Source organism: Etheostoma cragini, chromosome 6, assembly GCF_013103735.1.
Source record: "Etheostoma cragini isolate CJK2018 chromosome 6, CSU_Ecrag_1.0, whole genome shotgun sequence".
Classification (NCBI taxonomy): Eukaryota; Metazoa; Chordata; class Actinopteri; order Perciformes; family Percidae; genus Etheostoma; species Etheostoma cragini.
In genome coordinates this window covers 7,744,786-7,761,494 of record NC_048412.1, presented here as the reverse complement: position 1 = coordinate 7,761,494, position 16,709 = coordinate 7,744,786, and the positions used below count along the sequence as shown (strand labels likewise).

At 42.9% G+C, this 16,709-nt stretch overlaps 1 protein-coding gene and 1 long non-coding RNA gene across 3 annotated transcripts in view; both read left to right on the top strand.

Annotated features, from left to right (window-relative positions):
• Positions 1-374: 374 nt before the first annotated feature.
• LOC117946391 lies at positions 375-824 on the top strand. Its single transcript, XR_004657024.1, has 2 exons — positions 375-411; positions 733-824. It is a non-coding gene; the product is annotated as an uncharacterized LOC117946391 (long non-coding RNA).
• Positions 825-7,026: 6,202 nt separating this feature from the next.
• The window catches only part of LOC117946387 (nuclear factor of activated T-cells, cytoplasmic 1-like), a 64,710-nt gene continuing 55,027 nt past the window's right edge, over positions 7,027-16,709 (top strand). For both annotated transcript variants that reach the window (XM_034874511.1, XM_034874510.1), the window contains exons 1-3: positions 7,027-7,629; positions 10,802-11,894; positions 13,841-14,000. In XM_034874511.1, coding sequence (XP_034730402.1) covers positions 7,509-7,629; positions 10,802-11,894; positions 13,841-14,000 — 1,374 coding nt within the window. In that variant the 5' untranslated portion in view covers positions 7,027-7,508. The remainder of the gene's footprint in view (positions 7,630-10,801; positions 11,895-13,840; positions 14,001-16,709) is intronic.

Sequence of the window (16,709 nt, the reverse complement as noted above, 5' to 3'; positions counted from 1 at the left end):
AAACGTTTTAGCTATCTATGATTGTTTGGTTGCTAATGTTAGCTCAAAACACCATTCTAGTGACAGCCTTTGTTGTGTTTGATTGCTAGCTTGTAGCTAAGCTAGCAGTCATTTCAAAAACGCTTTAGCTATCTGTGATTGTTTGGTTGCTAATGTTAGCTCAAACGCCATTCAAGTGACAACCTTGTTGTGTTGGATGTAGCCGACAGTGAATCAACTTCGTTAAGTAAGTCCATTTTTACTGTAATACAGAAATCTCTTGTTAGCATCGTCTAGGCTAACTCTATTTTCGCAAAGTGACGCATATACGACTCAAATCTGCACTCGCCTCACATTGGGCAGTGACAGGCTCGATTGTAGATGACTGGCAGGTGTGTGCGGCGGGAGAGGTGAAGGTGGAATGGAGAACAGGTAAATGTAAATGTGCTGTATTTATATAGCGCTTTTCCAGTCTTAACAACTGCTCAAAGCGCTTTTACATCTACAGGGAACATTCACCATTCACACACATTCATACACTGTGGCCGGGGCTGCAGTACAAGGTGCCACCTGCTCATCAGATAAACATTCACACACATTCACACTCCGATGCGCAGCACCGGGGGCAACTCAGGGTCTTGCCCAAGGACACTTCGACAATGACTGCAGGGGCGGGGATCGAACCACAAACCTTCCAATTGGCAGGCACCCGCTCTACCACTGAGCCACAGCCGCCCTACACACACCCCTCAGGTGTGTGTAGTCAGCTGGTAGCAGTAGGCAGGAGGGGAAGGGGGAAAACACAGGAGACACAGAGAGAGGCAGGGCCAACAAAGAAACTGCACGTGGAAACCAACAAAAAGGAACTCAAAAACTAACTAATCTTAGCTAATTGTAAGTGTGGATTAATTCAGAGCGCCTTGCGTTCTTCTTTAAATACAAGACCTCACTAACCCGCCTGTCTTGTCGTCATTTGATAAAACAGCAATGGAAACAATGACTGCCTGTGAAAAATCACCTTTTAGTATTTATACGACAAAATGATTCAAGACGCCGGGAGATTGAGCTCAGCTTTGTGAGTGACCCCTTCGTATAAGCAGGACGCTGGCTGTGCAGGACTATATAAATGTGTTTTAATGTAGAGCAGCCAAGCTGGAGAGCCCTGCAGTAAAAATGGCCTTGGCATGTATGCTTGAGTTTAAATCACCGTAATGGACCTGGATGTGACAGTCATAGGCTAGAAAAATGAAACCATCCGCCCTCATAATCCCATAACCATTACTAGGATTGCAACAAAACTGAATGGATAGACATTTTGTTTGAGTTAGAAAAAAAACAAAGCTCATATCGTACTGTTTAGTTTGAAACTGACAATATGGCCCTCCTCAGATGTCTTGCCTGAGTAATAATCTGCGTTACGAGTGATGTCGGAAAATTGTCTCATAGGTCATATGTCTTTGACCTATAGAAGCTGTTATTAGCCACAGGTTTTGAATTAGCTACACATGTGGGTAAGATACAGTACCCATGGCGGAGCTGTTATCACATCTTGGACTGTCAGCAAAAGCAGTCGCAGAGAAAACAACACTGATAGGGTGCAGGAACAGGCCAATATAAAAATCTGAAGGTATTTTAACCCTGTGGAGATAGATAGAGCATTATCTTAATATTAAGATTTTGTTTTCTGTTGTAGTCACTGCTGGCTTGTATTTCAGGTTTTGTATTCTGGATAGGGGAGGAACAAAATAGCGATACGGCAATATATCGCCATCTGTGCGATACTGCAATCGATACATTGGCACCAATAGCAATATATTAATTCAAGAAATAAGGAGCTCTAAATAGATTTCCCTGCTCCCAGCGTTTATATTTCATGGCTTCTCATGGTGGCGCTCAACACATGAATGAGAAAAACTTGAACATAAGTTAACTAGGGGAAGAGGAAGAGGTTTTCAATGAGAGGGCCAACAACACTGAGGGGAATAAAAGATGCCCCAGCCAATTTAAAGTCCAAAGTCTGCTTTTATACTACTGATGGGACAAAGGAAACCAGCACTTGACCTTTTCATGGGAATAGTGATAGTTAGACCGATATATCATTATAGACTCGTCTAGCAATGTATCGATTATCGCAGAATTGTTGTATTGCAATATTTTGCTATTATTAGCCATGTATTGCATATCTCATTCTGAGGTACCCTGTGGTTCCCACCCCCAATTGTGGATACCTTTGCAATGTTTTTACATCATTTAAACACAGTTGCATGATATAAGCTCTATGGGTATTAATCATTTTAAGTGTTCCATTAATCTCACTAGTCCCCAGACACATGTTAAACAAAAGATCTGTCTTAAGTGTAACATGTAAACAGCCATAACGAAGTGCCAGCCCTACACCGCTCCTTCCCTTTTTTTCTTCCAGCACAGAATCTTAGTCAATGGCCGTGTGACAATGACAGCCCTGCTCCAGACATACGTTACTTCCTGCTCATAAGAGGAATCTCTGAAAAAAGCCAGTAGCTAAACATACAGCAGTGTCCAGACATGCCTAAGATAGCTCCAAGCAGTTCTCCATTTGTGAGCACTGAAGTATGCGCCTCCATGTGTCTAAATACTAACAAAGGGAAAAGGAGAAGTGAGGAAGTGTGTACAAATGGCTGTGCGTGTGTGCAGCACTTAAGCCAAAGGATGGATCTGACCGCAGCCATTCACAACTTGCCTTCATTAACCGCAGACACTATTGCCTCTTATATCAGACGAAAAAGATATGACTTGTAATTGCGTCTGTAGCTGCCACAGATTCTGCAGGGCTCAACACGGCTGAGTAAAAAACTTGTATCAACAGAGTGCACACAAATGAGTGTTTACAGCTATTAAAAGCTGCATGGCTCATAGAAAAACTTAGAAAATAGATAATAATAGTGTAGGGAACTCAACATGCCAGTGTGCACATTTCTCCGGATATGTCAAACATGAATTATATGTTGTAAAAAGGAGAGGATTAACTGTGCAGCTTTGAGGGAAGAGCTTGGGTTTTTTTCAGCCTTGAAAGTTATGTAGCACAGGGATTCACCCAGAGTTGGCTACACTTCTCTTGGTTTGCATGTCTTGTTAGTGTCCACATTAATATCTGCCTAAAGCTCGCTTTTAAAAATCCGAATGGTGGCATTCCTGATGTCTAGACGAACAAATACAACAAGACGAAGCCCACAGCTTTGAGAGCCTTAGGTGTGATTATTTATACTTGTCAACTTTGGCCATTCACGTGTCATTTTTATTTTTTTTATTTTTATGGAGAGTTCTAAGAAACAGTTTCTGGCCATGCCAAGATGTAGCCTGGGCCAAACCACGGGTAGTAAACATTATAGGAACTGGCATGAAGTACAGAACGCGTACTGAAAAACCCACTTTTGTCATTTATAATATAATTAGCACGGTTGGCAAAGACGTCCAGTCCCCTGACAGTAATGCTTCAAACTGAAGCAATACACCAACAGCAGAAAACAGGAGGACAACCTTGATCTGGGGTTTTGGCTCAACAAATAGCCTTGCTTTACGGGATGGAACAAGGAAAGGAAAGGGAAAAGTGCAAAACAAAGAACACAACATCATCATCTCAATCTGTGCATATGTAAAAGCAGCGTGTCTGCTTACGAGACACGAGCAATGATTATTTTCTGTGAAATAACGCGAGCGAGGAGCGAGCCGCTCATAAATCTGAGCGCAAGACGTAGTGTGTCTCTAATGGTCTCCGCAGACATGTTGTGGCGGCTCAGTACGTGCAGTGTCACAGGGCCAGATGGAGCAGCACAATAAATTAGAATTCTACACTCCAAGAGAAGATGTGAAGTGAAGGCCAATTCTTTCCGGATGCTTTACACAACCTGTTTAGAGCTTAAGCTTTCCACATAATGTGTAGCTAATCAAAGTATTAGGTCAGATAGACAGAAAGACAAACTCCGACAGAAGTGCTGTCAAAGAAAATGTAAAGGGATAAGAGAAGTAATAGTAAGATGATTGGTGCATCATACAGTATAATGTATGAAGTAAAGCTGCACTGTGGCTCCAAATGCCATTCAGAGATCACCTTTTTTTGTGTAAAGTGTAATACTTAGAAATAGAAACGTCTGTAAATTACTTATTTATAGGTTATTATTATTATGATTATTATTATTATGATTATTATTATTATGATTATTATTATTATGATTATTATTATTATTATTATTATTATTATTATTATTATTATTATTATTATTATTATTATTATTATTATTATAACTATAATTTCAGGAACTTGATGATTGTAGGTTTCAAATGAAGCCACATACATTAAGAAACACATACATACATACATACATACAGTACATACAGTATATACATACATACACACACACATACATACAGCATATGCATGCACATGCATACGTTCACGCACACAAACATACATGCATACAATAGACACACACACACACACACACACATACACACACACACACACATACATACAAACACACACACATTCATACACACACACACACACACACATACATACATGATATTGCAGTTCTTTTACATTTTGGGTATGGCTAATAGTTGAAACTCAAACAAAAAGAGGTGGATATGAACAGGATAAGTTATGATTTGGCCCTTCCTGCATGTGCAGCAGTGTCCAATACTGTAGGGTGTATTTTGGCAAGTCAGCATAGTCTCAGTATGGATATTTTTTACACAAAAACCTTACCTCATGTGTAGTTAAACGTATGCAGGGATTTGAACCTAAGCCTGAATCACACACATGGACTGATCCTGACCAAAAGGTAAAGTTACTTTACATACATTATGAGAAGAATTACACCATCAGGTTTTTAGATCACACACATCTTTATAATGAAGTATAGACTGCTTAAGGACCTGATGGCGTAAATGTCTGTTGCTGTCGATGGTCTGAAGCGCTCTGACTTTTGTTGACAGACACTAATGGTACATTCCTCAGTAGCACAGAATCCATCAAGATAAGCCTTCAGACGGCCGTTGAACCATGCCACACCACAGGGTTTTAAAGTTGTTCAACAACTATAAGGTAAGCCCATGCCAGTGACAGTGTCAGTCAGTTGTGTGGCAACTTTTCCTTTTCCCCCCCCTACCCATGGTTTGTATCATAATTCATCTCCTCAAGTATGTGATGCTGCTTTTTCATCTTTGAGCTCACACACGTTCCCGTCGGCCAAGCCGCAGCTGACGCCAGAGAGCTACTGTAGGCAAAAACACAGCGTACTATTACTTTCCCCCCGTGCAGGCAGCTTACGCTTGCCCCACAGCCTGCCTGCCTGCCCCCAAAACGCAGTCTGCTTCTGATTATGTGCGATCATCCCCGAGCTTCCCAGCTCCATTTCAGACTCACAGGAGTCATTTTTCTCTTTAAATCTGGCCCCCGTTCAAAAGGAATTACATTGTAGCTTGTCTAAGCCATTGTTAATTGCACTCATGGCAGCTACCAGCACTCAGCGATCCTTCTGCTCTACTTGTTGTATGGAGTTTTTTTTTTTTTTTTACTTGTCATGATCATTTCCAAACTATTTGTAGCTCACATAATGGAGACTCTATTTTCAGTGCTTTGCACTTGCCAAAAAGATATCCATTCAACGGTACCCCTCACCAGACTCTGTTCATTTTAAAAGCCCCATCAAGTATGATGATGACACATTATCATTACGAATATTAAAACTCCATTCTTCTGCCAAGTGCTTCTGTTTCTATTTGGAAATCCCCGTAGCCAAGTATATACTGTAAGTGTTAATTTAATACTTAGCAATGTATCTTTGAATGTATTAATATGCAATGTGTGCATGCTGTTATGTATCTAATGACACGTCCATGTGTTTTCACCTTACCTGTATCAGTTTATATAATTAACCCCAAAGTATTACAACAAAGTCATATAATGGGAACTATTACTTTGATGAATGGTAATAGGAGTGCAATTAAGGAACTAAGTTGAAAGCCCAATTATTTCCCTTAACATAGGCAGAGCAGAAGGCTTTGTGCCCACCGACTCACCGGGGACTGACTTGATAAAAAGTAGTGGAAAGCAGAGATGGAGAACGCGGCGTTTTTGTGCTCTTGGTGGTTCACGATATTTATTCTGGGCCAATCTGTGAAAACCGTATTTCCTCCTTGAACATGAGGAAAACACATTTGGATATGAAACTTGAGAGCATTCGTGTTTTGATTTCAATCACGGCGAAACGCCGACTGTTTGAATGATGTTCATGCTGATATAATAACACCACTGCCAGCATTAACGAGGAAGGATATTATAGTCATATCAGTAGAAAGTACTGCAATGTGATACTTTGTTTTTGGTGGAGGAGACCCCCCCCCCCCCCCCCCCCCACACACACACACACACACACACCATTCCCCCTCCCCCTCCCCTTCCTCTGTACGGAAGTCACAGGTCAGGGTCAGCTACTCAAAAACATTGGGGAGAATGATATTCGTTGCATGTCTCCTAATAATATACAGTAGCTGCCACTGAGCTATAGCCACCCTTATAATTATGCTACTATAATAATGATACTCCAAAGGGACTTCCTCATAGTGACTTTAACCAATACAATGTCAATCATAAAACTGAAATTCTCTGTTAATATTAAAGCCGTCATGGAAGAAAGAGAATGATGATTTCACATCTAAAATTCAACAACTCTTCCTCACTCTTCCATGGACTGCGGAACAGTGGGAAGGGCACAATCAAAATCGACCTCGTGATGAGATTTTTGTTAAATATTTTTAGTACAAAAACGTCAGGGTCACGGAGCATCTATTTTGACTTATATACCTTGTTTTAGAATTGAAATATCATTTTAATCTAAGACTGAATTAGATACGTAGCTACAGTTTTCACTGTAGTACAATATTGACAAAATTTAGCAAAGAGATGTTAAAAAATTTAGACTGTAGAACAAACTTTTGGGTCTCTCTCTGTCACTCTTTCTCACACACACACACACACACACACACACACTCACACACACACACCTCCCGCCTCCACCGATGGGATCCCAGGGTAGAAGACATCATCAGGCGGTCCAGGAGGTTGCAGGAGCCGGTCGCGTCATCCCTGGATGGGCGGCGCACTGACTGGAGGACGGAGGGTGTTTTCCAGCTTTAAAAGCACCGGAGCCGGCCCCTCTGACATACCGCGCCGCGTCATCGACCTTGGGAGTCTCTTGAAAACCTTCATTGGGCTGAAGAGAGAGCCAAACTCACCTCCACCGCGGTTAACGTAGCACCCCTACCTGCGCCCTCTCCACATCCGACAGTACGCGCTCCCCCCCCCGGCCGCTTGGTGCGCACCGTCCGCCGCGCTGTGCTTCCAAGCTGTACACTCGCTTTGCTTTAACTTCGCTGCAAATTATGGTTTTATGTGATGGTGTGTGAAGTGATCTAGCTCTTGCAACAGTGTCATTGGCGGTTGCTCCTCACAGTCTCACAGCCGGAGAAAGTTGCGCACCGCTTGTTGAATGCAGGATACCTTCTGCCTGAGCGGCACTTCCAAGTTCAGCTTTGGAACAGCAGCCGGTAAGGATCGGGGACTCCAGTTTCTCACCTCTCTCGCCGCCGATATGAAGTCTGCAGAAGAAGGTAAAAACATATTGCTTTCATTTCGACGCAGTGTTTCATACAGTGATCAGAAATGAATTTGCTGGCGTAGCCGTAGGCTACTCCTTTGATTTCTAAGCATTTGGTAAGGTCATACTACAGTGAAAAAGAGCTGTCAGTGTTGGTGAACTGACAGTTATTTTTATTTCTGAATGTAAGTAGGCTTGTGCATTAAAAATAAAATAAAATAGCATATGGCGGAATAAAATATGATAATAAGTATTATATTGTAAATTTTTGATGAACCATTCCTAGTTATTGCATGTTCAAACTGTGCATTTTGGATGGCAGTGTGACAGCTGTTTTCAAAAGATGTCACCAAATAAATGGTAGGCCTAAACACCTTTTGCATGCTCTTTGCTCTGCAAGAGGATCAAATTAGCACTCACTTAACTATGAGTGCCATGCACCCATTTTACATCCACACCATTAGGTGTCTCCAGCAGCTGTCTTTGCAGGTGCTTCTCGACATGTTCAACATGTTGATCAGGGTTACACTGTGGCTGTCACCTGCACTCCTCTTATAGTAACAGGTATAACAAGCTGACAATACTTTGATATTTCTAAGCGCTTATTCAAAATCAGGGAGATTGTCTATTCTCCAAATGCACAGAGGTCAACCAAATAACAGCAACATCTCTGGGTATGATGAGATTCTGGAGATACTTTATCTCGGAGGATGAGTCAGCCGTACCATTAGAAGGAAAGTCTTGTTTGTTTGTTTTTAAGCTCTTTGAGTCTGCATTTGTGGTAGCAAAATTTGATTTGGTCCATCAGAAGTCATCGACAGTCTGTCTTGTCATAATTCACAGAGTCTTCCAGTGCTGATGTAACTGGCTTTTTGTGGATTTTGATAATTTCATTTTGTCTTTGAGGTTTCAGACGGACGGGTGCGGGCTGTATTATTATTCATTTCAGTCCCTCAGTCCAAAGCCTTATAATTGGTAACAGACATCTGTGTGTGTGTGTGTGTGTGCAGATACATGTGTGTGTGTGTGTTTGTGTGTGAGAGAGAGAGAGAGAGAGAGAGAGAGAGATAGAAAGTTGCGATCTGTGCGCTTAGAGATCCCTGGTTTAGCTAGCTTGAGACGTGCCTAACCACATACAGTTTCAGCAGTATGCCAAGACCTGCTTTATTATTACACATAAAAGCATACATAAACTCAGACGTACAGCAGATGCAAGCACGAGACACACACGCACTCACACACACACATATACACACACTTTACTGGTGTTTTGCCATAGCCCATAGTCAGCCATGTGTGATAAGTGGCTCCTGGGTTCTTAGTTCCAGGGGCTGCAGATGACTTCTGTGGGCGACCACCTATCTCTCCCTGAGGTCCTGTCAGTCTGAGCCCCAGCCTACACCACAATCCCCCCATCCATTCTTTAGTCACGCTGGTTTGGTTGTGGGGACAGAGTGTTTTGATCGTGATAGCATAATTAAGTAAAATTGTGGCGGACAGAAAGAGCACGGTATAATCTGTGTGATAGTGTTTTTCGAATGGACTGCTTTACACCGCATTTTAAATGCACTGCAAACAATTGCAGATGCTTTGACTTTGAGTGCAAGAGTGAGTCATTTTCTCTTTCTTTCATTTGCTTTTTTGTCCCGTTAATTATGATCTGGTATCATTTGATTAGTTCAGCAGATGTGATGCGTGTGACCCGGAAAAAGCCAAGTTTCAAGATCATGAGGCACACAGGAGTGAAAGTCCCAGTGTGTGTTTGAGTGGGTGGTAGAAGAAGTCAAGTCAAGTATGCTGCGGCACTGATCATGTATACATTCAAAAGGGAAGAAGAATAACAGCTGCAACTCTGAGCAAAGTCAGTCAGGCCTGAAGTAATGAGGTGTGTCACACCGGGTGGAGTGGGCAGGAGATTATCTGTTCAACGCCAGAAGAGACTAAACCAGAAGAGAAGCACGTCAGAGGAGAGCTAGTTTTTTATGCTGAAACTTATATTGACTAGGGTGGAGATGAGTTCCCAGCATGAAGAGCAAGAGCTTGATTTCAGCTATCTGTTTGAGTACAGCCAAGGTGTCCACAATGAACCAGAGACAGGTGGGTACAGTGCAGGGTGTCTTTACTACATTGTATGTCCTGTACATTGCACAGTGTGAGGGCACTCCTGTGTACTGGGATCAGAAAGACTTCAGATCTCAGTGTGTTTCTGTGTAGGACTGTAAATGGCTCTGCATTTAGCGATTACTAGTTTAATTTGAATTGTATCACGTTCTGAAGTCTAGGTTTTGTGACTATGTGTCAGAAGTAATGAAAGGTGTGACTGAACTTGTGGTATACTGAACTTGTCTGATGCGTATCTCGTAATCCGCTCTGAAAATAGACTTGTGTAAACTAATTTTAGACTGCCTACCCACATATTATGTGGTGTGTGACAGATTCATCAGTTCATGTGATGCACAGCATTGTGGTTAACAAATATAGAACGCTGCTTTAAGGGGAATGCCCTCCATCGAGTTTCAGACCGAATGGTATTCATTCTTTTACCACTTGTAGCCTCACTGACATTATCAATAAAAAGGCTGTCATGAGGTTTACAACTTCTGACACATCCACAATGCTAACTAAAGTGGCATACCTGCAAGGCTGCATGTGCTTCCAGTTGTCATTGCACTGGTGTGCCTGTGATTTTGCGTGCTTGTGCCTACCCTTTGTTTGTGTGTGCACTGCGGCGCATCTGTGTGTAACGCTGTAGCAAACTCCCTTTGACTTAATCACAAGCTCAGAGCGATGCGAGAGTGCTGTCAGTTTTTCACAGGGGAGGGCCTAATTCACCCAGTGAGTGATGCAATCAATCAAATAAAGCATCCATCAGCGCTGCTGGAGGAATTTGTGTGGAGTACATATGACGGCAGGGAGTGCCAAATAGAGCCTTAGATGAACTGATCAAACAAACAGAGTGGCTGTGCAACTTGCGACTACACAGCAACCACATACGGTAACTGCTTTGAGATGATTGCTAAGCTTCCTCAGATGTATATAAAAAAGGGAGGCAGTCATTTACTGCGGGACGTATTGTTAACATTTGTGTTGGGGTATTGTTTTAAAATGTAATCAGAGAGCATTTGCAGTGGCGTGTTGTCATATACTATACTTCCATATGCTTACAATATGCTTCTTTTTTTCAGATGCATACAGCTACACACCAAATGTCAGCCTGTCCCTTCCACTGGGCATGGGTAACCCCTGTATGGCCAATCACTACCACACCTTACAGTCCAGCCCAGTCATCTCCATTTCCTCTTGCCACCAAACAGACTACAGCCTCCAAAATGATAACCATGCAGCATCAGGCTACTACCTGCCCCACGGCCTGAGACCCAATGGGGCCCCGGCTCTGGAAAGCCCCCGTATTGAGATCACTGCCTACAGCCAGTACCCCGAGGATGAGGTCGAAGAGAGCAGCACTGAGGACCACATCATCAAGCGAGGCGTGAACTCCATTGTGACGCTGACGCTGCCCAATGCAGACGGCTACCGTGACCCCAGTTGCCTCAGCCCTGCGAGTAGCATTTCCTCACGCAGCTGTAACTCAGAGACTTCTTCTTACGAGTCCGGCTTCTACAACTACGACAACTCCTCACAGAACTCCCCCTGGCAGTCTCCCTGCGTTTCTCCCAAAGGCTCATCTTCTCTAATGTCTTGCCCACATGCCAGCGGTCCTGTGGCTTCCCCACACCATTCCCCCTCCACCTCTCCTCAGATAGGAGCCGTGGCCGAGGAAGGCTGGCCGACACAACTTCGTGGCTCCAGGCCTAACTCCCCGTCCTGCAGCGGCGGCAGCGGAGTCAACGGCGGAAGCATAGGGAAGAGAAAGTACAGCTTCAATGGCACCACCTACCGTCAGACATCCTGCTCCCCCAAGCAATCACCCGTCCCATCCCCACATGGCTCCCCCAAGGTCAGCATCACAGATGAGAACTGGCTCGACAACACCAACCAGTACACCAACTCTGCCATCGTGGCCGCCATCAACGCTCTGACCACAGATGGAGTGGTAGACATGGGGGAGGGTATCCCAATCAAAACAAGGAAGACCATGCTGGACCACTCCATGAGCCTGAAGGTTGAGCCTACTGGCGAAGTGCTGGGTCTTGATGGGGAGCTCTGCCATGAGGACTACCCCTCCCGCCTGGCCGTCAAGAAGGAGAACTACTGTGGAGGGTTCCTGGATGTTCCACAGCATCCGTACTCCTGGTCTAAACCCAAGCCTTACCTCAGGTAGGTGGAGCCGTTTCAGCAGCTCAGCAAACCGTGGTTAAACCAACCCAGTAGTACGTCTAAGGAATACTTTAGTATTTTTCAGACAGTGCAAAGGAATCACAATCCATCATGCCACTACTTTGTCCCGTTGTTCTCTTCTCATTTCCATTTTAGTGTTAATGTATTGCAAGAACCAGATTTCTAGGACTGCAACTATCGATTAATCTGTTGATTGTTTTCTTGATTCATTGATTAGTTGTTTGGTCTATAAAATGTCATAAAAGGAATAGATGAGTAAAGAAATTAGAAAATATTCCCATTAAAGAAGCTAGAATCAGTTGGTAAGAAAATGACTCAAACCGATGAATCTATTATCAAAATAGTTGGCGGTTAATTTGATAGTAGAACTAACCAATGAATCGATTAATTAAGCTGTGCAGCTCTACATATTTCAGTTTTAGTTTTTAATCTTCTTATCAAAAGACCTTATCAAAAGAAAGAAATCCAAAAGTTGTAAGCTCTTCACTTCCAAAGGAGTTCCCTTTGAAGATCAAAACTATTTCATAAGTCATATTTCACAGGGTGGAGATGCCCAGCATGTGTGTGGCATTGTTGCTATATCAACCCTTACAAAAACATAAAAAAACGCATACGGACACAATCATCATTGATTTTGACTTTTGACCAAAACAAGCCTTTTCATTTCAATTGTGTCTCTTTTTCCCAAGCCAATAACACGCTCGCCTGTCGGAAATCAAGTGTTTGATTAAGATAGCGGGCCACAGGAAGTATTGCTGACAGGCCCGACTGAAGGGGAAGCAGCCTGTGCGTTAATCAGCCGGCTCGCTGCTGTGGTCTGTCGCGCCATCAGCCCATCTCTTTCTGTGCAGCAAACCTGATGTCATGCACTGACTGGGCAGATAAAGCCCCGCGGGGGGAAATCGGTTCGTTTTGGGTCAACAAACAGCCCGCAAGTTGCACAAAGATGCCAGAGATTGTTTTCAGTTGAGCCACTCTCCGGGTCAGGGCTTTGGCTTCACCAGGCATCCGGCGTATCGAAATATTGTCTTGCAAATGTTTGTTTTGGTTTAGATATCTCCACGGTGTTCACATGGGAAGCTCTGACTCTCCATCTCGAGAACAATGCTGTTAAGAGAGGCCAGCTGTAGCTCTGAGAAAGAGATCTCATGCTCCAAGGCAGGGTGTGCTGCTGACCTTCTTCCATGGTATAACACTATTGTCTGCAATGCTTGTGTGGCTGTGTTTTTTCGAATTATACCATCATTCATTTGGAATGGAAAATAATTGTATCAATAATTGTGTGAAAAGACATTTGCCAGTTTTGTTTTTGTGCCCTAGAAATGTGTGCCCACCCACTGTCACTCACCTAACTCCCCCGTGTCTGTTTCCAACTGTCACACCATAACAGAAAACACACTGCTGCGTAACCAGGCCACATTCGTCTCTCATTTATTTTTGATAAAAAGGGCCACTAATTATTACCCAGGCCAAAGGAATTCCACATGTCAACAAATGACTTCAATTGATTAGATTACAGAGCATGATGAAATGGAGAAGGCTCAAGCCAGTTGGATTACAACAAAGTGTCCTAATTTGAGGCTAATTTTAAAAGCAAGTTTGGAACTTTTTAATTCCAGTAACCATGGAAAAAAAAAAAAAACTCAACCACGCTGTTACTACATGGGCCCATCAAATGGGACTATGGTTTAAATAATAGAATACAATAGAATTAAATACAGAAAGAAAGAAAGAAACAAAACCATGTTCCAGGTTTTATTCTAAGCAGAGAATATTAGATGCTGAGTTTTTAGCACAGAAAGTTCAAATCTTGCATGGACTAGATACAAGTTCCTTTCCTATGATATAAATCAGTGGTAGAGTAGGAAACAGACATTGTGTGCCTTGTTATTTTATCCTAATAAAAATGTGTCATGTAATTGCAGCCCATCGATGCCAGCTCTTGACTGGCAGCTTCCGTCCTGCTCCGGCCCGTACAACCTACAGATCGAGGTGCAGCCAAAGTCCCACCACAGGGCCCACTATGAGACTGAAGGCAGCCGCGGGGCGGTGAAGGCGCTGTGTGGAAGCCACCCTGTAGTACAGGTATGACATCAAGATTGTGTAAACAGCACATTTGTTTCATTAGATTCACTGTGAACACTTGTGTTTATCAGAGAGGAAGTTTAACTATTTGCCGTTACAGCATAAGTAATAACAAGCAGAGAAGTGCATGCTGAGTGATTAATGACATCTTATTTCTGACCAACATGGAAGTTTGGCCGCTGTTGACTTTATAGGAGCATGTATTCTCCAAGCAAAGTCAGAGCAGCCATGACATGTCTTTCTTAAGTCTAGACTCTGACATTATCTTGCTATTTCTTTCTTTATCTTTTTGCTCTTTCAGAGACCTTTTTAAATCCACCAACGGATTTGAGCAACATGTCTTTATCTATTAAAGTTTGCATTGGACTATTAGAAACTTTTGAAAAAAAAAGAAAACCACTAGACAAATAGAACTTTACAGAGTATCCAATGTGTCATTCAGTTATCATTGCAAACTTGTCAAACCACTCGACAACAGCAGATCTCCAAAGCCCTTGAGCCATTCCTGTACCTTTTGCATATGCACTTCACTGTCTACATGTGTCCGCATGTGCTTGTGCGCTGTGTTATTAATGCTCCCTGAAGCCGGGAGTCAATCTACTGCTGCAAAAAGGTCGTCCTGACCAGCAGCAGTGCACGCTGATTCAATTAGTATAGAGCAGGACCATCGCCTCTCACTGTTTTGCTTGGCGAACATTTAAAGAGCACACGTCAGCCTCACTGGCAGCGCAGCACAGAGCTCCTTTCTCTTCTACGCTGTCATCCCACTGCGCTGACATCTTGGTTTACTCAAGGTGGAGATCTAGCGGTGTGTTTTGCGTGTCCTTAGCGTTGAGCGTCAATGTGCCTCCAAACCTTTGAACTCTGCAATAGAAATACTCCGCCCAGTGCCTACACTGGGATTGTTGCTTGTTGTGATGTCATCTCTCAAAATGTGAATGCTCCATATTCCTAAAATCAGTACAACTTAAGATGAAAGGTTATGCAGTTCAATAAAGCATAAGACTTATTAAAAGTCTTTAAATTGGGAGGTCAGGTTGGTTCAGTGTGTCTCGATGTAGAGGTTCAGGGTTCAAATCCTACATGTGACGATTTCCTGCATGTCTTCCCCCTCTCTCAACTAACTGTCCTGTAAAAAAAATGAAAGGAGGAAAGTCCCCCAAAAATAAGTATTTAACTGTGTCATCACTAAAACTAAATACAAAAATTGGTGTTTTCATCAAATATTACAAAATGAACACAAAGATTTCTAAATGTAGAAACATGAAGAAAATACTTCGTAGCACTCCAGAAGTTATCATAGAAGGTAATGGCGCAAAGACTCACACCCAGATCCCATTCTGCATGACGTATTACATCAGTGATTCACTGGCAGCTGATTGGGCAAATGCGTCACGTGGGTCTGCCTTCTTCCAGATAGGTGTACGATCTCATATTTTACAAAAATAGTTCACCTAAACGTGTTCCTGAAAACATTTTAAGCAAGAAATAGGCCATGCAGAAAGAGGTCAGTTTGAAAGATTCCCCTCTACTTCTTTTAAATATCTTAAAAAATGTTTTTAAAAAAAAACATTTAAAGATGGGCATCGGCCAGCTTTTTTTAGTTGGGTTGGGAACCGGTGGGTTGCTGGTTCAGAGTCCCCATATGGACCAACGTATGGTGGTGGACTGGTAGAGAGGTTCCAGTTCTCCTCCTGGGCACTGCCAAGGTGCTCTTAAGCAAGGCACCAAAACCAGCCCCCCCCTCTGACATCTCGCATGTATAGGTACTGAGCATGTGTGTGTAATTCAGGCCTGTGTGTAATAACAACAGTGTGTAAATTGTAATTTCCCCATGCGGGATTAATAGAGTATACATTATTAAATTATTATTATTAAAGTCACTTGACATCACCCATAGGAATTCAGTGGAGTGTGGCACGACAGAGCTTTCTGCTGCAGTGAGAAGGAATGCTCTAGCTATTATGGTTTTTATTTAAGATCTATTTACACAGGATCATGGAAAGAATGACCTCTTGGGCCGCCAGCCGGAGGTCGGTTCTCTAAGGGTTAATATCAAAATGAAACTGCATTTAACCCTAATAATATGTGTTCATTGATTATGACTTTGTCACTGGATTTAAAGTTTTTAGGTAGCATTATGTTCTATTGTATATCATCCTGAGATTTATTTTCCGAATCAGTACAGTTTCAGGTCTGGTGGTCCATCCTTGTCACACACGTAGCAATGGATGTCGTCAGCACCCTAGCTGTTTTGCAAATAGATGTTGTCAGCACACCCTGGTCTGCTCCACGTCAAACGCACTGGACAGCTGTTGGCCAACGTGGTGTTATAAACACAGGCCTGTCAGCCTTCAGGTTCTCTCTGTAAATACAGGTAATCATTCCCCTTCATTACAAATCCTTTGTACATCAACATGCGGGTTGGATCAACATTTTACCCTCGTGAGGCTGACCTGACTCGGCCGGCCATGCACAGCTGTGGCGGGTGATGCTGGTTTTGATTTTGGTTCCACCCCTTTTTGACTCTGAAAAAGTCCTGAGTAAGCGTCCTGTGTCTCTTTGCATACACAGTGCTGTCCCGATTCCGATGGATGACTCGGCTTGTTTCTTTCTTACTACGAAGGCACCAAAATTTGCCAACTTTGCGAGGTTGGTTATAAGTAAGTAGAAGTCATGGAGGAAATATGATGACATCTGCTCCCCCTC